This window comes from Taeniopygia guttata, chromosome Z (genome assembly GCF_048771995.1).
Source record: "Taeniopygia guttata chromosome Z, bTaeGut7.mat, whole genome shotgun sequence".
Taxonomy (NCBI): Eukaryota; Metazoa; Chordata; class Aves; order Passeriformes; family Estrildidae; genus Taeniopygia; species Taeniopygia guttata.
This window is the reverse complement of record NC_133063.1, coordinates 63,280,123-63,301,650: the sequence shown is the minus strand read 5'-3', so window position 1 is coordinate 63,301,650 and position 21,528 is coordinate 63,280,123. Positions and strand designations below refer to the sequence as shown.

The window sequence follows — 21,528 nt, the reverse complement described above, 5'->3', positions numbered from 1 at the left end:
TTCACTTTGCTTTTCCAGTACTTGTAGAAATACAAGTATACTCTTTGCTTTAAGTTATTAATTGGAAAGGAAAATTGTTTCAAGGCTTTTTATTAAAACAGGAGGATTTTTTTTTTTAGTTTTGTTTGTGTCTTATTTGTAAAATGCTTAAAAGTTGGTGGATCTGGTTCTGCAAAAGAACTGTTTAAAAAATTTTTAACACATAAAGCTTTACTTAATTTTATCTGTGGTATTACTTCTGCTCCCCTCTTCTGTTGATCTAAATGTGTTTTAATGTGTGATGTGTCTTTTTAACAGTTGTTTGATTTGTGGGGGAGTGGGGAATACTAAAGGTGTGATGAACATTTTAATTTATTAGGAATGTTGCTACTTTTTGAGATAATTATGTGGAGCTATTGTTTTTTTTCATTTCCTGGGGTACACGTAATGAAGTAAATGTTTGTAAAAAATGTTGATAGGTACGATTACTTGTTCTCTTGTGTGGATAGAGGTAAAATCTGTACTTGATAGTGAATCTACTGAAACCTGAATATTTTTAAATATCTCAAAAGAAGGGTATTTAGTGATGTTTGTTATAATTGTAGATTTTATAAACTTTGTGGATTAAGAGTTGTTGTAGAAACAGGGGTTTGCACAAGCTGACAATCAGGGTAACTGTAATGATAGCTTTAGCTTGGGATTTAGAGATACGAAACAAGTGTACAAGTGCTTGTGTATTTTGATGAAAAAAGGTATGACTCAATTTTGTGTACTCAAAAATGTTTGGTAATGTGTTTGAGATAACTATGGTCCATTTATTTGTTCTTGTATTTCTTTTTGCTAAACATCTTGGTAAAGATGAATGAGCTTTAATATGAGAAATAAAATATAGGTTAGTTCTGTGTTGTAAAATTTTATGAAGACATGAAAGCTAGCAATATAAATTATTATTACTAATATTTTTTAAAACTATTTTTTTACTTACATTAGTAACATAGGTAGAATCTGTAATTAAATTGAAAGGCTTTGAAAATAGCTGAAAAGCTTTAACAACAGCAGCTAGTTTAACTACTTGAGGAGAACTTTCTACTATTGGAATATTCGATTTCTAATTTTTTGTTGTTTGATTTAACTATACAGTTACTGATTTATGTGTTTTTCTTGACTTATTAGTGAAGAGCGTTGTATTACTTAAAGGCCCTTCACTTAGCAAGGGCTTTTTTTGAAACTCAATTTTGTTTGTAATAATTTGTGACTTGGATAATGAATGGAACAAACACCTGAAAAACTTAACAATGCATTTTCTAAATCATCTGAATTTTGTAATGTCTAATCTAAATAATCTGTATTTAAAGGTAAATATAGAACTGTAAAGTCTTTGCCTGTTAAGGTTAATAGTCTTGCTTTGACCTTAATTACAATTTGTGTTATTATCTCTAGGGTTGTAGAAACTGTTTTTGGAGACTTGTAGGGAAGAAAAACTTATTCTGCTATTAATAATGGATTTTTCTCAGATGGATCTCATTGGAAAATGAGGCTATAAAGTTGTAGCTTCTGTCTCAAAGCAGTCAGGAAGAAAGGTTTCTTTGGAGCATAATGATGGGCTTGTCTTCTTTGGAAAGTTTTTGTGACTTGTTATGCTGAGTTGAGCTTCAGGTGTTAAAATCTTGGGAGATTTAATGTCAAAGTTTTCTCTCAGTAGATCAAAAAGCGGAGCAAGTTCATCGTTGGTAATTTTCAAAATAGGTTTCATCTTGTTAATTTCTCTTAAAAGTTGCTGTAAATCTTGCAAAGTGTTGATGTTGACTTGAAGTTGTATCTTTTGGGGTGAAATTGTTTGTTTTGTTATCTTCTATCTTAGATATTTTTAGGGTGGGATTTCTTGTATCTTAGATGTAGAAATTCTAGTTCAGTCTTTTGGATCTCAGTAACAGCGCTGTCACAAGTTTGTTTTATCTTTGTCTGTGTTGGTGCTGCAATGAGTAGATCATCTATGTAGTGTAGAATCGTGGACTGTGGATGCTTCTGTCAAGCTGTACACGGTACTTGTGTGACAAAATATTGTTAAATTGTTAGAGAATTCTTCATCCCTTGTGGTAAAGATTTCTAGTGATATCTTTGCATTGGCTTTCTTTGCTTGATGACTGGAACTGAGAAGGCAAATCTTGGGGCATCTTCAGGATGAAGTGGTATGTTGAAGAAACAGTCTTTTATATCGATGATGACGAGAGGCCAGTTTCTAGGAATTATTGATAGAGAGGGACGTACAGCAGCTGTCTTCCTTTCAAGACTTGTAATAGTAATCATGGATTCACTTTCTAAACAAACAGTAGTTCTTCTGATCCTTGTGAGTGTTCTCATAGGTGATCTTAGGTGTTAGTTATGGGCTAAAACAGGAGAGAAATTACTGAGACATCTGCACCGTATCTGGTATGCCTGTAACATAATTGTTCTACCACGATGAGTTAGGCCACAAGTCAGTTCTGGTTGGTTTAGAACATACTTCTAAGTATGTTCTACTTAGAAGACATGTAGCATTAGAGTAGAAAACACATCTGGATCAACTTGGTACACCGTTTGATTGGTTAACAAAGCATTTTGTTGAGATACATTTTGTTTGATTATGTCTATAGGTAAAGCAATTGTAAAAGCAAGAGGTTTCTAAGGTTGAATTACTGTTGGGGCTTTAAGGGGAAGAGCTAAAACTATTAGCTCTTCATTGCAGTTTACTGAAATGATAACTGGAAAAATTAATAGTCTAAGACTTGTATTGTTGTCTTTCTCTATAATAATTAAAAATTCTTGTCTTTGTTGTGATTTGTTAATCAGACCTGTAGGTATACATTCATAACAGAAATTTTTCAAAAACCATATTAATTTTGAGTTTGCTAACTCCAGTTTTGTCCTTGGAGGTAATAGGAAGGAACGTCTTGTGGTACTGGTGGTAAAGGTAGATATTGTGTTTGGCTTTGAGGTCCCCTAGTGAAGGCTAAGGGGGAAAATTCCCTGGATTCTGGGTTGCTATTACTTGTTTCACCACGCGATGGGTCGCGCTTTGCTTGGAGTTTAACGGTAGGGGATTACTATCTATATCAAATTTAGAATGACAATTTTTTGCATAATATTTCCCTTTTTGATATTGAGGACAAACAGAAGGTACTTCAGATTTTCTTATTGGATCAGGGTAATTCTTTATCACATGACTAGGCTTCTCACATCTGAAGCAGGACTTTTTAGTAAAGGTTCATTGAACAGCAGCAAGAGTTTTTTCAAAAAGTTTTGTCTGTTCTTCAATTGGTTTTTAAAATTTGTTTCTTAGTGAATCATGAGATTGTACTGTAGCAAGATACTGTAGAGTGCTAATTTTACTGTAAGCTGAAAGCATTTGAATAACAGTTGGAGGCTGTTTGGGTAATGTAGAAATAATTTTTTTGCAATCATCATTCGCATTTACAAATGCTAGGTTTTGGAGAATATAAGAATGAGCTGCTTTATCAGGGCATTGTCTTTCCATAGCTTGTATTAACTTATCTAAAAATGTACCATATGATTCATTTGTTCTTTGTGTCATGGTCAAATATGCTTTAAGAGGAGTACTTGTTGATTTGACTGAAATTAAAGTTTTTCTTGCAGCTTGTTTAATATCTCTCAACAATGACCTAGGAACAAAGTTTGTGTTTCTGGTTTATCATATGGCAGTTTGCTAGACAACTTAGCTTCTGAAAATTTTTCATATGTACTACTAACATATTTTTCCCATAAAACCTTAATAGGTATCTTCTGCTGGAGTTCTCATAACATAAATTGTGAATTAGTTAAAATCAGACTTGCCACAACGCGACAATAAGTTGGCATGAGTTCATAAGAGTAAAAAAACACATAATTAAAATAAAGAGAGTTAATTCTGCTTTCCTTCAAACTTTGATTTCACTCTTCGATGTTATAATGTGAGAGTGATTAATACATAGGCCTACTATTATCCCTCCCATAAGAGACTGGCATGGCTAAAATTTCTTCATTTAAAAACTTAAAATCTCTTTTTTTTCCAAAAGATATTGCCCTATCTTTTTCTAATCAGACGTTGCTACATCATGTTCTGAACTAGGCAGATTATTGTTGCAGCAACTGAGCTCTGAGAGAAATCTATCTTGGTTTCTAGACACAGTTCTGGGCTTTCTGCTCAAAGAAGTCTCAGCTTGGTTCCTTAGTAGTTTGTTACTATTGCAACTCTTGGTCTCAGCTTTATAAATTTTCAAATTTTTGTTAATGATTTAGATCCTGATTTTATGATCCTGATTGTGCTTATTATTTTAAAATTTCCCAACATTTCTCAAAAGTATGTCTACATTCTAAAGACTTCTTACACTTTAGAAAGGTTTTTACCCTTTTATATTCGTAAACACTTGTGGGCCCCTCTGAAGCAGAAAGTCCTTGAGGGGCTGGAGCATGTGCAGAGAAGGACACGGGAGCTGGGGAAGGGTGTGGAGCGCAAGGCCAAGGAGGAGGTTCTCAGGGTGTTTCAGCCTGGACAATGGGAGGCTGTTGAGAGATCTTCAGGCACACTTCCATAGATCCGTACATGACACTGCTCACCACAAGTGCCAATTCCCTGCCAAACATACCCTCACTGCATCCCAGTGCTTTCGACGCTGGTGTCGGAGAGACTCCCTGCCTATTGTTTGTTGCATTTTTGTTTTGCTGGTTTAGTAGAGGAAAAGCCCTGTTGATTTTCTCATTTTCCAACAAGCACAGATGCTTCTTCACAATGTTTCCTGCTCTTTTCCAGCACTGGATGAGATTCTGATCCAGTTGTAGGTTTCCATGTCTGCAGCAGCAATAGCAAAGGCATAGATGTCTCTTTCTTACTTTTCCATTTCCGAGCTCTCACAAGCTAAAAGCTCTGTCTTGCAGATATGTCGTCCTGATTCTTGAGTTTTCTAAAGCCTTCTGAGTTTACATTCTATTGGGAAACTTTCCCACACAGTTTCTGTAAATAACGTGTTGTTTTGCATTCCTCCATGGGGGTGGAGAAACTTGATGTACTAGTGCTTTGTGCAATATCTTTGGAGAGGTGGCCCATTCACTCTCCAATCCACTGTCACCTTTGGAGAAGTATAAAAGTTAGAGTCAGAAAATAAACTTTCTCTTTTGCCTTGCAAAGTAGCAGTTAGCTCGCGTTGTGCTTTCTTGTGTCCTATAGCGACACAGATACAACATTGCTTGCTGATGGCAACCAGGGAAGAATATCAGCTTCATATCCATATACAGTTCTGTTGAATTGGCCCGTTTTCATTTGATCTGTGTTGCTTAGAATCCTTTTACTCTGAATTTTTATGCTTTCTCCTTGGATGATATGGTGGTAGATGTGAGAAGGAAGGAGGTAACGGCTTGTCCCTCATGTTTCTCTCTTGCCCCAGAGCACAAAACCAGCGTCACTGTCTGCCCCAGCCACCTCTGCTCCTAGAGAAGAATACAAAGAGGACCAAATTGAGCAGTATGACCGTGAGGCTCCATCAGGGGTCACAGCAGAGCCTGAATCTTCTGAGCCAGTAAGTGCCACTTGTGGGTGGTGCTGTCGTTAGTGCAAGGCAGAGCTGCAAGTTTCGCTTTTGCGTTTCAGAGCTTTCAAAATTCAAAAAGTCAGTTACAAAGAGATCATTGCTACCTGATAGAAGGGAGGCTGGAATATTTATTTCAGAGCAATTTGCAGTACAGGTGGATTAACAAATTTTAATACCATGAGAGCGCATTGGAATCCCATTGCAATTGGAGTTTCCCAATTTTCCTTGGAAGAAATGGTGGTAGATGTGAGAATATAGGAAGTTATAAATGATAGGCAACAGCCTGTCCCTCATGCTTCTCTCTTGCCACAGATGACAGAGGAAACAACAGTGTCTGCCCTGGCTCCCTCTCCTCCTGGTGAAGCCGAAGAGGAAAAAATTGAGAAGTATGACCGCGAGGCTCCATCAGTGGTCACACCTGAGCCTGAATCTTCTGAGCCAGTAAGTGCCTGTTGTGGGTGGTGCTGTGTTTAGTGCAAGGCAGAGCTGAAGTTTCTGACCAGTCAGGTCTTGCTGTTGCTGGCCGAGGATGCTGAGTGCTGGAGTCCTGCCAGGACCCAGCGATTTCCTGCAGGCAGTGACCTCCAGCTAGAAATTGGCCTTGGACCTGTCATGTTTCGGCACCAAAGCCTGTTGCCTCAGGATGAGGGTCTGGCTGCTCAACTCAGTGAAGCTCTGTCTCTTGGGCTTCTGCAGGCCCATGGCCAAGGGAGCACAAGGTAGTGCTGGAGGTCTCAGGGCTTGGTTTGTTTGCTTTCCCTTTGGGGAAATACGTGTTTGGCTGGTGAAATGGGTCTGCAGTTTCTTGAGTATTTATTCAGTTCTACAAAGTGTGCGGCTCAGCTGTCTTGTGACTTTTGATAAGCTGCAAGTAGACGAGTGTATTGTCCATGAATCTGTGGGGGACAAGACCTGGCCAAAGAAACTAAGTTTATAATTGTGAAGCCCTCTTGTGAGGCAAAAAGCAAGGTTCTGTGGATGCATTTTTTGGTGTAGTCTGCAGCTTTGAAAAGTGCATTGCAGCCTGGAGGCGGGGCCGGGGGGAGGTGAAGCTGCAAGTCCATGACTGCAGTCTTGTGTTGCTCAGAAGAGGAAGGACATTTTGAAATGGTGGATGCTGTATTTTTAGTCCAATGGGCAACTTTGTGGCCGGGACGCTGTGTGGGCCAAAAGGACCCAGGGGTGCCGGTCAAAAGCAGCTGAAAGTGGGCCAGGACCTGACCAGGTGGCCAAGAAGGCCAAGGGCATCCTGGCCTGTGTCAGCAGCAATGGGGCAGCAGGAGCAGGGCAGTGACTGTCCCCCTGGGCTGGGCAGCACTGCAACCATAGCTGGAATTTCTGTGCTGCGTGTCACCCTCAAATCCACGGGTGATCAGTCCCCAGTGCACCCCATCCAGCTGGGCAATGGGGCGAGTCGGGCAGAGGGAGGGAACTTCTCCTTGGATCCTGGGGGGCTTTGAGAAGCTCCCTCGTGAGTTCAAAGACAAGCTGGTCCAACAAGCAAGAGAAAGAGGCGCTCCTCCTCAGGATTAGTTCCGAAATTTAATGAGGGCCTGGAGAGATCCCAGGCCACATCCAAACCCGAAGGACATCCAGAGCAAGAGAGGGTGTCCCTGCCCAGAGGAGCCAGATATAGGGGGATGGGGAAACCCGAGCAGCCAACAGAGGAAGGACTTGGGAGTGGCTCTCTGGGGGCAAGGCCTCAGAGTGACCACTGAGGAGGGGGTGGGGGAGGAGCCCCAAGCCAGGGTCCAGTTACCTGGTGACCCTGGGAGAAGGCTCTGGACAAAGGGGAAGGGTCACGAGGTGATGGACACATCACCTGGGAGGAGACAGGGGGATGAGTCAGGGATTTTGGGGTTTGATGGACATACAGGTGCTGATGGGAAAGCTGGGATGAAGCAAACGGATACAAAGAGGGGATATGGAGGGACAAACCATTATGAGGGGATATACAGGGCGAGCACAACTCCACACTGATGTGTCTACATGTGGGCCCCTCTGAAGCAGGAAGTCCTTGAGGCGCTGGGCGTGTGCAGAGAAGGACACGGGAGCTGGGGAAGGGTGTGGAGCCCAAGGCCAAGGAGGAGGTGCTCAGGGTGTTTCAGCCTGGACAATGGGAGGCCCGTGAGGGACCTTCAGGCACACTTCCATAGATCCATATGTGACAGTGCTCATCACCATGGCTGTTCCCCTGCCAAACATGCCCTCACTGCCTCCAAGTGCTGTAGCCACCTGAGGAGGGGACACTTTTGACTTGGTTTGACTTGGTTTGACTTGGTTTGTTAGGAGGTAAAGCCCTGTTGATTTTCTCATTTTCCAACAAGCACAGATGCTTCTTCACAACGTTTCCTGCCCTTTCCTTGCACTGGTTGGGATTCTGATCCAGTTTGAGTTTTCCATGTCTGCCGCAGCAACAGCAAAGGCCTTGCTGGCTATTTCCTACTTTTGCATTTCAGGGCTTTAAAGAGCCAAAAGCTCCTTTGTGCCAAGGCACAGTTGCTTGCTGATGGCAGCCAGGAAGGACTGTCAAATACATAGAGTGCATCAAATAGAGTTCTGTTGAGTTAGCCCATTTTAATCTGGTCAGAGTGACTTAGAATCACATTGCTAACAAAGTGGATAATTTTTCCTTTTAAGAGGTGGTTGTGGATCCGAGGAGAAACGAGATTATAAATGATAGGTAACGGCTTGTCCTTCATGCTTCTCTCTTGCCACAGATGACAGAGACACCAGCAGTGTCTGCCCTGGCTCCCTCTCCTCCTGGTGAACAAGCCAAAGAGGAGCAAATTGAGGAGTATGACCTTGAGGCTCAATCAGGGGTCACACCAGAGCCTGAATCTCCTGAGGCAGTAAGTGCCCATTGTGGGTGGGGCTGTCTTTAGTGCAAGGCAGAGCTGCAAGTTTCACTGTTGCATTTCAGAGCTTTCAAGAATTACAAGGTCACTTACACAAATAGATCATTGCTACCTGATAGTAGGCAGGGTGGAATATTTAATTCAGAGCAATTTGCATTATGGGTGGATTGGCCAATTTCAATACCATGAGAGTGCCTTAGAATCCCATTGTAATCCAAGTCTCTCAATTTTCCTTGGAAGATATGGTGGTAGATGGGAGAAGATAGAAGGTTATAAATGAGAGGTAACAGCCTGTCCCTCATGCTTCTCTCTTGCCACAGATGACAGAGGCAACAACAGTGTCTGCCTTGGCTCCCTCTGCTCCTTGTGAAGAAGCCAAAGAGGAGCAAACTGAGGAGTATGACCTCGAGGCTCCATCAGTGGTCACGCCTGAGCCTGAATCTCCTGAGCCAGTAAGTGCCAGTTGTGGGTGGTGCTGTCTTTAGTGCAAGGCAGAGCAGCAAGTTTCACTGTTGCATTTCTTAGCTTTCAAGAATTACAAGGTCACTTACACAAATCGATCATTGTCACCTGATAGTCGACAGGTTGGGATATTTAAATCAGAGCAAGTTGCATTACAGTTGTAGTAGCCAATTTTAAGACATGAGAGCACTTTAGAATCCCATTGTAATCAAAGTTTCTCAATTTTCCTTGCAAGATATGGTGGTAGATGTGAGAAGAAATGCAGTTTTAAATGATAGGCAACAGCCTGTCCCTCATGCTTCTCTCTTGCCACAGATGATAGAGACAACAGCAGTGTCTGCCCTGGCTCCGTCTCCTCTTGGTGAAGAAGCCAAACGAGAGCAAGTTGAGCAGTATGACCTCGAGGCTCCATCAGTGGTCACAGCACAGCCTGAATCTTTGGAGCCAGTAAGTGCCCGTTGTGGGTGGTGCTGTCTTTAGTGCAAGACAGAGCTGCAAGTTTCTGATGAGCCAGCCCTTGCTGTTGCTGGCTGAGGATGCTGAGATCTTGCCACATGGGCCGTTTCATCGGCAAATATCTCCTCACGTTATCCTAGTGCTTTTGCCACTGGCATCTGTGGCTCTTCTGTCTTGTTTTTGTTCCTTTATTAGGAGGGGAATTCCTGTTCAATTTCTTGGTTTTTAGCAATGCAGATGGATTTTCCTCCATCTTTCCTACCCTTTTTCTGCGCTTGTAAAGATTCTGCTTGCATTTTCTTTTGTAAGGGGGCCTTTCTGGAGGATGCAGTATTTTTGCATGAGAACACATTGTTTGGGGCAGGGAGCTGTTGTGGTGCCAGGCCAGTCAACAGGGCCTTGCTCTTCACTTTCATATTAACAGTCCCTGTGTCTTTTTGCAACCCAGGAAATCAGGAGGTGTGGTGTTTGGGAATTGAGCAGGAAATCAGTGCTCTTGCATTCCAGCTGGTCCTCAAAGATCAGAGAAGCTGGGAGGGCCTAGCCTTTATTCCTGATTGCAGCCCCTTTAGCAGTGTCACTGTGGTCGAGTCCAAGAGAAGCACTTGGCCAAGCACAGATGCTGCAAGAGTGCAGTTCCTAGTGCAATGCTCTGGATCTTCTTGTATTCCATAAGGACCTAAATGCTCCAGATTCCCTGAGAGTGTGGTTTATTGAAGGAACAGGAGAGCAATCTCGGGATTGCTGCTGACTGGGGCAATGGCTACCAAGTGTTGATGTATGTAGGAACAAAAATGATAGTAAAGAGAGATTATAACAGTGAGATCTGTCTGTCTGTTTCTCTATCTATCTATCTATCTATCTATCTATCTATCTATCTATCTATGTAACATTTGCATAATTGAATCTTCTTGGCTTTGGTCCAAAGCAGTTGGAGGTGCAAAGTTCTCATAAAGCATCCCTTTCAGGAGAGGATTAAAGACATGTTCCGATGACCGATTCTGAGCAGGCAGAGCTGTTTCCTCCTCCAGATGTGGTGGTTTTTTCCCCTCAGACATGGTTTCCTCCTCCAGCCTCTTCTTCCTGAAGCCCCCTGTTAACGCTTTAATGTTCAGCCTGTCCCAGAGAGGTGGAAGAATTCCATGCTTTAGTTGGTGAAGAGAACATGAACTCCAGAAGTGTCTCTCACAAGGGCTGAGCTCACAGAGGAAGCCACCTGCAGAGCCAGGATGGAGCTGTGGGACAGGGTGGGGTGTCAGTCACTACTGAAAGACAAACAGAGCAAGGCAGAAGCAGAGGGAGGCCCTCAGTAGACCCTTGAGAAATGCCACACCTTCCCTGTCAGCTGCCTCAGAGGCTGCTTGAGCTTCAGCCCCAGATGGCCCCTGATTGCAGTGCCAGGGTCACTTTGGCATCTGTGCCTCCTCATGGGCAGAGAATGACCCAGGAGAGCTGCAGCACAGTGCTTTGGGAACGTGTGAGCCCATCAGTCCTTGAGTCTTGGTCCTCAAATGTTGTATGGAAAGTTGAAACCCATCTTCTCTTGCTTTCTGTGCAGGTCCTTCCAGAGAAAGAGCAGGAGCAGCCTGCTTTGTCAGAGATGCCATGGCAGACTCGGGGAGAGCTGTTCCCAGCCCGAGAGCAGGAAGAGCAGCTCAGGCAGCAGGTGGAAGAGCCACAGGAGAATGCCCAGGTAAGCCTGACTTGCCAGGTTTCAGAGGGAAGGGCAGGAAAAGGGGCATAAAATGGAGCTCTTGGGACTGAGGAGGTCAGGAGTCCCAGAGGCACTGAAAGCACAGAGCCTTGGAATCTGCCAAAGTCAGCACTGGGACAGGAGGGTTGCACTGGAAGCAGAGGTGGGTAGGGAAGCAGAAAGAAGTGGCTGAATAAATGGGATTTTGAAGCTGCGAGAGGAAAAAGCTGAGCCTGATGGCAGCTCCCAGTCACTTGCTCTGCATTTGTGTGTACAGAACATCAAGGCAGAGTCACAAGCAGAGCTGCCCGGGGCTCAGAGTGCCATCATGGAAGTGAAGAAGGGGAACAAGGAAGACATGAGAAGAATTCAAGAGGAGATGAATCTCCGTCAGCAGAGGGGCGATCAACAAGACCAGGTGAGTGAAAGAGTGGCAGCCACTCCACTCATGAAAGATCCTCTTTCTTGTATTTTACAGAACTTGAAGGAACAGCTGGACACGGAGTTTCAGAAAATTGACACTAAGATGAAGGCAAAGGAGAAGAGGCAGGAAGAAGAAATGAAAATCATCAGAGAAAAACTTAATCGTCTCCCTCAGGCTCTACAAGAGCAAGTGAGTGAAAGAGGGATAGCCACTGCAGTCACCAAACGGGTGGTTTCTGCCCTTCTTGCCTTTCCAGTGCAGGGCTTCAGGGAGTGAGGTGATGCCTCTGAGTGCCATCCTGCTGTAGTGTGTGCCCCAGACACTCTGAAGGACATTTCCTGGTGTGCTGAATCTCAACTGCTGCCCTGGACAGTGGGACTTGTCCTTTGGCCTTTTGGCCAGCAGTCATCCAAATTGATTCCTGCTGGCCTGTTCCTGCTCTCCTTGTTTCTTGAGGTGTTTTTACAGGGGAACATGGTGACCCAGACGGAGGATTGAAACAAGCTGTCTGTACCCCTTGTAAATCTGTTCTTTCCCTTTCCTCACAGTCAATGACTCTTGACTGACAGGGATAAGCCGTAGTCTCTGACTGCTTTCTTCTGTTTGACTTGAGGTGCAAATGTTGACATCTCACCGGGCAGCCTGCAAAGACTTCCAGCAAATGAGTGGCAATGAAGAGCCCCAGGCCTGGCATGAGGTACAGGAACCATCCCCACCAAAGTTACTACAAGTTGAGCATGACCTGAAGATGGTGCAGGAAAAGTGGACACATTTGAACAAGGAGCTGCAAATGTGTCTGAAGCCCTTGGAGTGGGAAAGGAATCCTTGAGAGGAAGCAGAATGGTCATTGTGGCAGTGATCCTTCAGAAAATCCATGAAAATGGAACATGAATCTGGCCATGAACTTGAGTAGAACTAACCTTTGGTTTTGACCCATCCAGTTTGAGAAGTGGACATCAGAAAAAAACCATTTAAGAGCCCTGCATGTGGCTGACAGAACCTTACCAAGGGCTTGCATTTGCAATGGAATTTCAGGCTAATCTCTGCCTGGCACCTTTCTGACAAACTCATTTCTTGTTCCAGATCCACAAGGGCTTTGTCAAACCTGCTGCAGCAGCAGCATTATCTAAAGGAGCCTTTGCTCCCCAACCTGGGAAGTGGAGCCGGGGCAGTTTGCCCATCTCCAGCGCTGCTCAGCACCAGGAGATCAAGGATGACTCCCTGGAGCAACTGAGTACGTCTGCTGTATTTCTTCTCTGAGGGACAGTGTATTGTGTGCATGTTTCAGCATAGCTGTACCAAATGTTTTTCCTGAGATTGGTGTCCCAGGGACATTTAGAGACATTTCCCCACGGGAACTGCTGTAGAAAATCAGTCTGTGTGCTGGTCACCTGTGCTGCAGAGCTGTCGGCCTGCTTGCTGTTGTTACGCAGGCGACCACAAAGAGTTCAAAGCTTCAGGCTCTGGGGCTGCCTTTTGCATCTTCTGGAAGCTGGGGTCTTTGCTTTAAAGTGAGCATCTTGCATTTTGTTTCCCTCAGGGAAAATAGTGAACATGGAAAACCCGGTGGGGAAATATTCTGAACTGGAATATATTGGCAGCGGGTGAGTCCAACCACAGTTACTTCTCCATAACCATGGGCCAGGTGTTCTTCTGGTGGAATATCTATGCAGTGTGAAGTCAGGCCAGCTGCAAACAGACATCTATTGCCATATTCAGACACTGGGGATAGATTGTCCCATCTCTCAGTGCTGCTCAGAATTTGTGAGTGTGCCCTGAAGGTATTGTCAGAGACATCTTCATGCTGCCAAGGTCTCTTGCCTGCAGCAAGGAACAGGACCTGGAAAGATCTCCTTGTCTCTCAAGTGTGGGACTGCTCTGTGTTAATTTCCTTAGCATTTTTCTATCTCTCCAAATCATATAGCCACACTAATAAAAGGGGAAAAAACTTGCTTGCCTGAAAGTGCAACCTACTCCCTGATAGCTGTCAGATAACAGTTCTCAGGAACATTTCTTTCCAAGAGTTTGCTGAAGGAAATTCTCCATGGTCAGGATGAAAACTATGAAAACTGCGCAATTTAGAACATGAGACCTGAGATGAAAGAAGGAGCTCTCTTTAGGAGCTGAGGCAGTAGATGGCAGCACTTCAGGGACAGGCCCAGTGCCCATGCACTTGAGAGGAAAATGCATCATCTGCCTTCTGGCAGAGCCCGCCTGCATCCTGCAGGTCTTAGGCATTTGCAGCAGAGATCTCCTGTGTGGGCTGGCTTTCACTGCAAGAGCTAAATGGCTTCTCATTTTTTTGCTGCTTTTTTGTTTCTAGGACTTTTGGATTTGTGGTTAGAGCAATCAACAAAGCCACAGGAGTAGAGGTAAATGTCAACAGCCCCCGCAATCTCTGCTGCACTCAAGGGCTTTCCCCTCTGGTGTGAGCAGCTGTGGCCAGAGCTTTGGGTAGAGCTGTGCTGAAGAGGCAAAAGAAACACAGACTGGTACCAGCCTGCAAAATACATTGGGGACAGTCTTTGTCCTTCTCAGCTGCCAGAAGGAAGGCACGCAGGGCAGCAGTTCATTTCAGAGAAGGATGTGCTCACTCGCTCTCAATTGCTAAAACAAAGGTGGTGCCTTAGAGCATCTCACTGCTCTTTGGGGCGACAGCTTCAGAGTCCTGAATTCTCACTTCTGGTTGCCAGAAAATGCATCTGAAAGTTACTGGTAGTTCCTCAGACACCTGCAGTGCTGCACTTGGGAACTGCACATAGGGAGAGATCTGCAAGGCGTCCCTAGAAACCCTAAGCCCTGCCCCTAGCCCAGGATGTAGCCACAGAGTATTAAGGCATGGATTACTTCTGAATCCCATACAAAGCAGCAGGGAGTGGGCTCAGAGGTTTGTGGGTGAGACACCACTGTTACCAAGTGGACACATCAAAACCTCAGTGGCCATGTGTCCTGTAACTGGCCCCCAAGGGAGTGGAGCAATGGGCTGTTGCAATGTCAGTTCCTAATTGCTGCAATGCCTAATCAGAATGCAGTTTGGCACAGCTTGGCTGTGTCATTGCAAAATCATTTGCTCCATGTGCCTTGTGGTCTCGTGCCACCAACTTCTCAAGTTACTGATTTTCAATGTCATTTTAGGTGGCCATAAAGAAAATAAATCTCCAAGGACCGAGGAAGAAGGAACTAAAAGTCTATGAACTCATGACTGTGAAGATAAATAAGAATCCCAACGTGGTCAACTATTTAGGCAGGTGAGTTGTTGTAAATATTTGTTTACATATTGCAAACATGCAAGATTGTTCACTGGCACAAAACAGAGCTGTAATTATTGGTTAATTATTACTGCTCTGCTCATCTCCAGTGGATGGGAAGAGAATGCATCTTGTCTGCAGGAGTATTCCCTGGCACACATAGTTTGAAAATTATTCAAAAACCTGCATCACTCATATCTAATTAAATTAATAGACTGTAAGTTCACAGCCACCACATTATTTTGGGACTTGACTTTTTTCAACAGTCCTCTTACGTCTGGGTAAACTAACATGGATTTTCCTTGGATTGTGTCCCCTCTTTTCCATTGCTTTGCATGCCAGGAAGACTAGGTGGTTATTTCCAGAAACACGCAGTGTGACAAGTTTTTTATCTGTTCCTAAACTGCAGTTTTTACTTGCTGGCTATTTAAGACATCTCCTTTTCCAAAGCTGTGCCTTTCTTCTTGAGACAGGTTTCAAACAATGCACAGCCTAGAGGGAATGTCTGTTCCTTTTCTTCTGTCCTTGTCACACAGGGACTTGGAAATAAGAACCAAGAAAATAAACTAACCATGCATGTTTACCTCCATGCTCTTGTTTCCTTCTTTCAGCTACCTTGTGGATAATCAATTCTGGCTGGTTATGGAGTTCATGGATGGAGGCACTCTGAGCGATGTCATCAGCAAGACCTACCTGTCTGAAGACGAGATAGCAGCCATCAGTCGGGAGGTCAGCAAGCCCACCTGTGCTTCCGAGGGCTTGGGCAGGATTGTCTGGGAAACAGAGGCTCAGAACAGGAGAGGTTTCATGTATAAACTTTGTTTTCCTAGTGCTGGTATGCTATGGGCAAGTAAAAGTATCTCAAGGGAACTGCCTGCCAGTGCTCCTGCACTCACTGTATTCAGTTCTTGTACTCTTATCTCCTGCTGTTGTATTCTCACTCTGCCTCCTGTATTTGTATTTGCTCTTCTCCACCTTGCCTCCCTAAACTTGTATCTTGAGCCTGTCTGCGCTGCATTCCTTGCCTGTAAAAGCAAAGGTGCTGGTGGCTGGATTTGAAATGATCAGCTGAGAAAAAACAGAGACTCATTTCTCACAGTCCTCAACTGAAAAGGACAGTAGTGCAGCCAAAATGCTCTTTGCTTCAGGAAGGTGACTGATGTGATACTTCAAGTCTGTGCTGAGGCCAGCAACAAAACTCTCGTCATGCAGCCTCCCACCCAAAAGTGACCCGCTTCACACCAAAGAGAGGGACTTTTTTCTTTCTTGGCCAAACCCCTCCTTTGCCCTCTGCATGGAGAAAGCACATCCACTGCAGCAGCAGTCATCCTGGCTGGTTTGCAGGGGACAGTCTACAACAGCAGGTGCTGTTGCTCTTTCAAAAGCTGACATGCCTTTCCTTAGAAAAGTCCTGCTCTGCAAGTGTTGGAGCAGCAACTCTTCCTCTCAATGGCACTGTGTTCTGCCATTACTCGCCATTCCCATGCAGAGGGGATCTTTTAGAGACTCTGTTTCCTTTCTTGTGTGATGAAATCACTAATTTTTGCCCTCCTGCTTCTGTTTCCTCTCTCAGTGCCTGCAAGGATTGGATTTTCTTCACTGGAACCACGTGATCTACCGAGATGTGAAGAGTGACAACATCCTTCTCAGAACCGACGGCTCTGTCAAGCTGGGTCAGTATATTCCTGGTCAGGTGCAGCGTTCAGGGATGTGGGGTGAGGGGCTGCTTTGAGTGGCTGCCAACTCCCCAGAAATGGTGCTGGTGGCAGTGCAGGGCCCCACCGCTGTGAGCTGAAGGCACGGTTGCAACGTGCACAGAGGTATAAGGAACCAGGAGAAGTCAAGAGTGGCGTTGGTGTGTTTGTGTCTCTTCCAGAGGGAGGGAGCTACAATCTAAAGCTTCAGGGGAATAAAGGCCACTGCTGTGAACAGCGTTAAAAAACTGTGATTTTTTTGGAAGTGGCCAATTCCATACTTCCTTGGCTAAAGCCCCAAGGAAACTGAGTGTGGACAGTTCTTCAGGAGATTCAACAACACATAGACTGAGAGTGGGGAATTCTTTTGCTTGATTTCCTAACTTGACCTGGCTTTCATGGTATGTTTATTTGTCCACAGCTGACTTTGGCCTCTTTGCTCAGCTCACCCCTGAGCAGCGTAGACGGAGCTCAGTGGCCGGCACTTCTGGCTGGATGGCACCTGAAGTGCTGACAGGTCAACCATATGGCCCCAAAGTGGACATATGGTCTTTTGGAATCGTGGGCATCGAAATGGTGGAAGGAGAAGTTCCTCACAGGAATGAAACTCCTGTTTCGGTAAGGTGCAAATACTCCCTGATCCCACTTATCTTTCTCACCTGTCCCATGTCCTGTGTGCCATTGGACAAATCCCATTGCCATCTGCTGGCACCACTTCCACCAAGGTCCCCTTCTAAACATGTCCCTGCAGCACATCAGCATCTGCTGTAAATTCAGTTGCATCAGAAGGGAAGTAGCAGTTCAGAAACCTGGCATTTTGGCCTGCAACCTGCCTGACATTTCTCATTTGCTTTTTGAACTCCGTTGGTGCTCTGTCTCTGAAGGGCAAGAATTTTTCAGTGGAGAGGTTAGACATGTGATAAATATCCTAAGAAATTGACGTTACACCTTCCCAGTTTCAATTTTATCGGAAAAGAAAAGAAAATGAAAAAGAAAAAGAAAAAAAGACACAACCACCAAAGCAATGCCCAAGTAGTTTTGTGTAGGAGTGACAGTGGGTAGGACGGTCGGGATGGATGGAGACGAGAGATCTTTGAAGCCAGGTCTTGGAACTTTCGGTTTATTGCAAAGGGTGTGGATGCAGGGCCCTGCTTGGAGCTGCCAGCCACAACTCGGAGCAGGCCCGAAAGGGGAGCCCAAAAGAGAGACCCGAAAGAGTGAGGAAGTTCCTGTTACAAGACAATAAATCTTCTTCTGTGCAGAATGTTCAAATTTTCACTAACCAATCTAGTCCAAGATACAAATACTAGAGTATTTAGCTACAGCCTATAAGAATCATTACATTACCATACTGTGTTACATTTTAAACCCTAAAAACTACTCTTTGGACCCCTTCTGCCAAGCTAGTAGGGTCTGCTCTGACCCTTGGACCTGTCTGCCAGCAGAGGGTGTTGTTTAATCAAAAGGGGATTACCTTCAGCTGGCCATACCATTGTTTTCCAGTTGTTCAGTAACTAAGGCTAGTAACTATCTCAAAGCTTACTTTTCATTTCAATCTTGCTTACAGTTTCCATATTCTCAAAATCTTTTGCCAGGCATACATATTTGTAAAGGTTTTCCGGTTTCATCTTCCCCAACAGTTTTGCTTTCTTTTTCTTTTTTTAACCACAGCACATTGATTTTCCTCCACACTGTAGCATCTTTTCCAAGTCCTGTGGGTCTTCAAAACTTTCAGGCTTTCAAATAATCTGTACATTGCTCAGTCATGTGTGTGGGTGGCCTGGATAAGTTACACTAAACCCTTGGCTGTTTCTGGGTCTTTTAAAAAGTTGATGAGCTTGCAGCCTGGTGCCTGGGGCTGGGATTCAACGTGGGCGGTTGATGCTGGTGCTGTGTTCCTTTCCCATAGGAGCAGGGCCATCCCTGGCTTGCACAGTGCTAAGGGCAGTGAGGACTCCAGCTCCCCACCATGTCCAGTGGCTGAGCTCAGTTGCAGAGAGACAGGATAAAGCCCCCTTTGTGACCTCTGGGGGTGTGGGAAAAGGAAAGAAAGCTGCCATAATTATTTATACTCCAGGGGAGTGTGCTTGCTGTTTTGGGCTTAGAAATTTTCCTCTGGGTTGAAGAGGATAATAACGAAGTCTTTTTGGTCACCATCTAGTTCAGTGCCACCAGCACAGAGCTGTTACTATTGTGATGAGCATTTTTCTGGAGACCAGGCTGCAGCCTGGTGTCACGGAGAGCCTGTCAAAACCTCCCACTTCTTACAGACATTTTTTGCGATGGGGACGCCATTAATGCATTGACTTGAGTATACAAATGAGCAGAGGGTGACCATCGGGATGGTGCTTCTTCTTCTGATTTGAACTTGGAAAGGTTTCCTTTTGCCACATAAAGAGGCTGAAACTTGCAGCTGAGAGACAGAGCTGCAGGTGGCTCCTGTGTGCCTAAGCCGGCATTTTCATCCCAATACATTTGTGCAGGTGTCTTAAAGGGTCTGTGTTGAATATGAGATTCCAAATGTTTGTTTCCTCACCCTGAGGAATACCTGGTGGATCTCCATTCTTGCCTCCCATGCACCTCTGTTTTCTGGAAGAGGACAAGAAGCTCAATGAGTTTTGGTTTATGACCACTGTGCTTAAGGGACCAACAAGCACTGCAGAGATGCCTTTCATGTACTAATCCTTGGAAATAATAGCGTTAGTGTAGCAGAGTCCATCTTCTGAAAAGCCTGTCAAGGTGGTGTGAATCCTCCAAGAAGGAAAGAAGCTTTGTTGATGTAGCTCCCACTAACTGGGTCAGTCAATGAAATTGACTGCCAAGGCAAGATCAGCGGGATGTTGGAAAAGCCGTGGTTTTTTGTTGGTAAAGGAAAGTCATCTTTCCTTTACCATCTCCATCTTACCAGAAACTGCTCTGCAGAGTGGAGCTTAAACAGTGGGTTCTGGGAGAGCAGTTACAGATGGGAAAGAAGCAGGTGGAGCCTCGTGTTTCCTTTTCCTGCAGGCTGAACTCCCAATAGCCAGAGGAGAGAGACCACAGCTGCGGAAGCCCAACCGATTCTCGCCTCACCTGTGTGACTTTCTGAGCTGCTGCCTGCAGACAGACGAAGAGCAGCGCTGGTCTGCCAAGAGGCTCCTGCAGGTAAAATGCCAAGGGGCTGAGGTGAAACAGTGTCTGAGGGATGGGCTCCTCCTCCACCGAGGTCCGAGGCATCAGATGAGCCCCCTTCCTCCTCACCTCCACTCTTGGTGATGTTCAAATGAAAACAGTGAGGAATCCTAGACTGGGCTGGGCTGGCAGGGCTCTGGAAAGTCCTCTGGTCCAAGTAACCTGCAATGAGCAGGGACATCTTTAAAGAGATCAGGCTGCTCAGAGTCCTGTCCCACCTGACCTGGAATGATTCCAGGGATGGGGGCACCTACAAGCTCTTGGGACAACCTGTGCCAGGGTGGCACCATGCCCCGAGAAAAGAAGGTCTTCCTTAGACCTACTCTGATTAGATCCCCATGTCTTTAAAATTATTTGCCCACACTCTCTTGTAACTGGCCCTGTTAAAAAAGGTGTCCCCCACTTTCTTCAAAACCACTCTGAAATCTTGGAAAGCAGCAATAAAGTCTCCCTGGGGCCTGTTCTTCACAAAAGTGAATAACTCCACCTCTCTCCGCATTTCCTGAGAGGACAGGTGCTCTGTTTTCTGGCTGTTTCTGTTGCCCTGATTTGGTGGGATGTTCAGTTTTATCTAATGGCAAAAGAACTGAAGTACAGCAATGCAGGGTAGAGAGACATGAAATAGTGGTGGAGGAACCCAAGGCTGCCAGTCCTGGCAGAGCAGTCTGGAGAGATTTGGCTGTGGGCAGGAGGGGCTGTGAGGGACTCACTGTGAGCCTCTGAGGGGCCGTGGTTTGTGCCCCCCACCCCACCCTTAGAGGTTTCTGGCACACAAACAGGGACAGCTGAGAGGGACTTGTCCCAGCCCCATCTGCTGCCTGGCACGCTCAGGCAGAGGGGAACTGGCCCAGGCTGACTGCCAGGTTGTGTGGCAGAGAGGGAACTGCAGGACCCATCGCCGCTGGACTGGCCCTGCTGGGGAGGAAGGTGCCATCCCACACAGGAGGGGCAGGGCATGGAAAGGCAGACACTGCTTTGTGTGCCTGTGGAAATTAGCACGGTGCTTGTCATTCCAAGACAGGGACCTAGGGGAGTCATTGGAATTTCCTGAAAGGAAGAAACCCCAGGGACAGAAAGCACCATTTCTAGAGCACTAGCAGGGCAAAAATCCTGGCAAGATGGAGAAACCAGAATAAATGGAAGAGTGGGATTCTGGGCCAGGGTTGCCTGTGATGGCAAGGTCCTGCACATGACAATTAAGGAGCAGATGGTCCCATTGTTTTACTTTCTGGGTCTTTCTAGGAACTAGAGGCATCCTGATGGAGTATGTGAGGCACTGAGCTTGGAAGGTCATGGTTCACTGGTCTTTGTTGTTTTTTTTTTCCTTTGGACAGCATCCATTTGTAACATCAGCCAAACCAGTGTCCATCCTGGCACCACTCATCACTGTCCTGAAGTGGATGGAGAAGAGAAGAATGTAACAATCAAGTCAAGATGTCATCGCCAAAACCAATTTCGAGGATTATAGGATTGTAGACGAGGATTTTCATTAAATAAAGTTTCTGAAACATCAACTCACTTGGAAGACTGCCCTCCTTCTGACCCCTACAGAAAACTCAACATTTCCTTTTGAATTACCAGTTGTTTTTTATGGGTGTTAAGTCACACTTATGGCTTCTTTTGTATGGTTTTTAAGTGGGGGAAGGATCTTGTCCATTCATCCTCTCCAGACCACACTGTCTTTGGAATATGGCCCACTAGGCAGCTTTTGGCCAGCTGTAGTATTTCTAGTTGAGGCAGAAAGGGCAATGGCATTTGCAGGAAAAAACAAAGGGAAATGGGGCAGCCAAAACATCCTGTGCAGATGCAGGCCTTCAGCTGTGACTCGAGAGCATTTGGGTGCCTGCCACTTGGATTTGTATCGCGAAGGGCAATATCTTTGGCCGGAGGAGAGCCTTGCTCAGCAGAGAAAGCAGAAAGATCAGAGAGGTGCTCTGAAAGGTCTCCTGCGGTGCAGAGCTGTCAGCGAGTGTGAGGTGAGA

General features: G+C 45.2%; 2 protein-coding genes across 5 annotated transcripts in view; both read left to right on the top strand.

The window, feature by feature from the left end:
• The window catches only part of LOC140681885 (uncharacterized), a 29,062-nt gene extending 16,083 nt beyond the window's left edge, over nucleotides 1–12,979 (top strand). For 2 of the 4 annotated variants that reach the window (XM_072922529.1, XM_072922530.1), the window contains exons 3-10: nucleotides 5,397–5,528; nucleotides 5,853–5,981; nucleotides 8,261–8,392; nucleotides 8,719–8,850; nucleotides 9,176–9,307; nucleotides 10,875–11,009; nucleotides 11,287–11,622; nucleotides 12,047–12,979. In XM_072922529.1, coding sequence (XP_072778630.1) covers nucleotides 5,397–5,528; nucleotides 5,853–5,981; nucleotides 8,261–8,392; nucleotides 8,719–8,850; nucleotides 9,176–9,307; nucleotides 10,875–11,009; nucleotides 11,287–11,622; nucleotides 12,047–12,262 — 1,344 coding nt within the window. In that variant the 3' untranslated portion in view covers nucleotides 12,263–12,979. The remainder of the gene's footprint in view (nucleotides 1–5,396; nucleotides 5,529–5,852; nucleotides 5,982–8,260; nucleotides 8,393–8,718; nucleotides 8,851–9,175; nucleotides 9,308–10,874; nucleotides 11,010–11,286; nucleotides 11,623–12,046) is intronic. The other 2 variants (XM_072922531.1, XM_072922532.1) reach the window with 1 other exon arrangement.
• A 207-nt stretch (nucleotides 12,980–13,186) lies between these two features.
• On the top strand, nucleotides 13,187–21,060 carry LOC140681815 (serine/threonine-protein kinase PAK 3-like). Its single transcript, XM_072922306.1, has 7 exons — nucleotides 13,187–13,805; nucleotides 14,569–14,681; nucleotides 15,293–15,410; nucleotides 16,255–16,354; nucleotides 16,797–16,993; nucleotides 19,382–19,519; nucleotides 20,881–21,060. The coding sequence occupies exons 2-7, from the start codon at nucleotides 14,632–14,634 to the stop codon at nucleotides 20,965–20,967; spliced, it is 690 nt and encodes a 229-aa protein (XP_072778407.1). The 5' UTR covers nucleotides 13,187–13,805; nucleotides 14,569–14,631; the 3' UTR covers nucleotides 20,968–21,060.
• The last annotated feature ends 468 nt before the right edge of the window (nucleotides 21,061–21,528 follow it).

What these genes read in the sequence shown, in the direction of transcription:
- LOC140681815 (XM_072922306.1), top strand. Translation starts at nt 14,632, where the DNA reads ATGACTGTGAAGATAAATAAGAATCCCAACGTGGTCAACTATTTAGGC. An exon ending in GTGGTCAACTATTTAGGCAG is followed by an intron (nt 14,682 to 15,292) that starts GTGAGTTGTTGT and finishes TCCTTCTTTCAG; the next exon opens with CTACCTTGTGGATAATCAAT. An exon ending in TAGCAGCCATCAGTCGGGAG is followed by an intron (nt 15,411 to 16,254) that starts GTCAGCAAGCCC and finishes TTCCTCTCTCAG; the next exon opens with TGCCTGCAAGGATTGGATTT.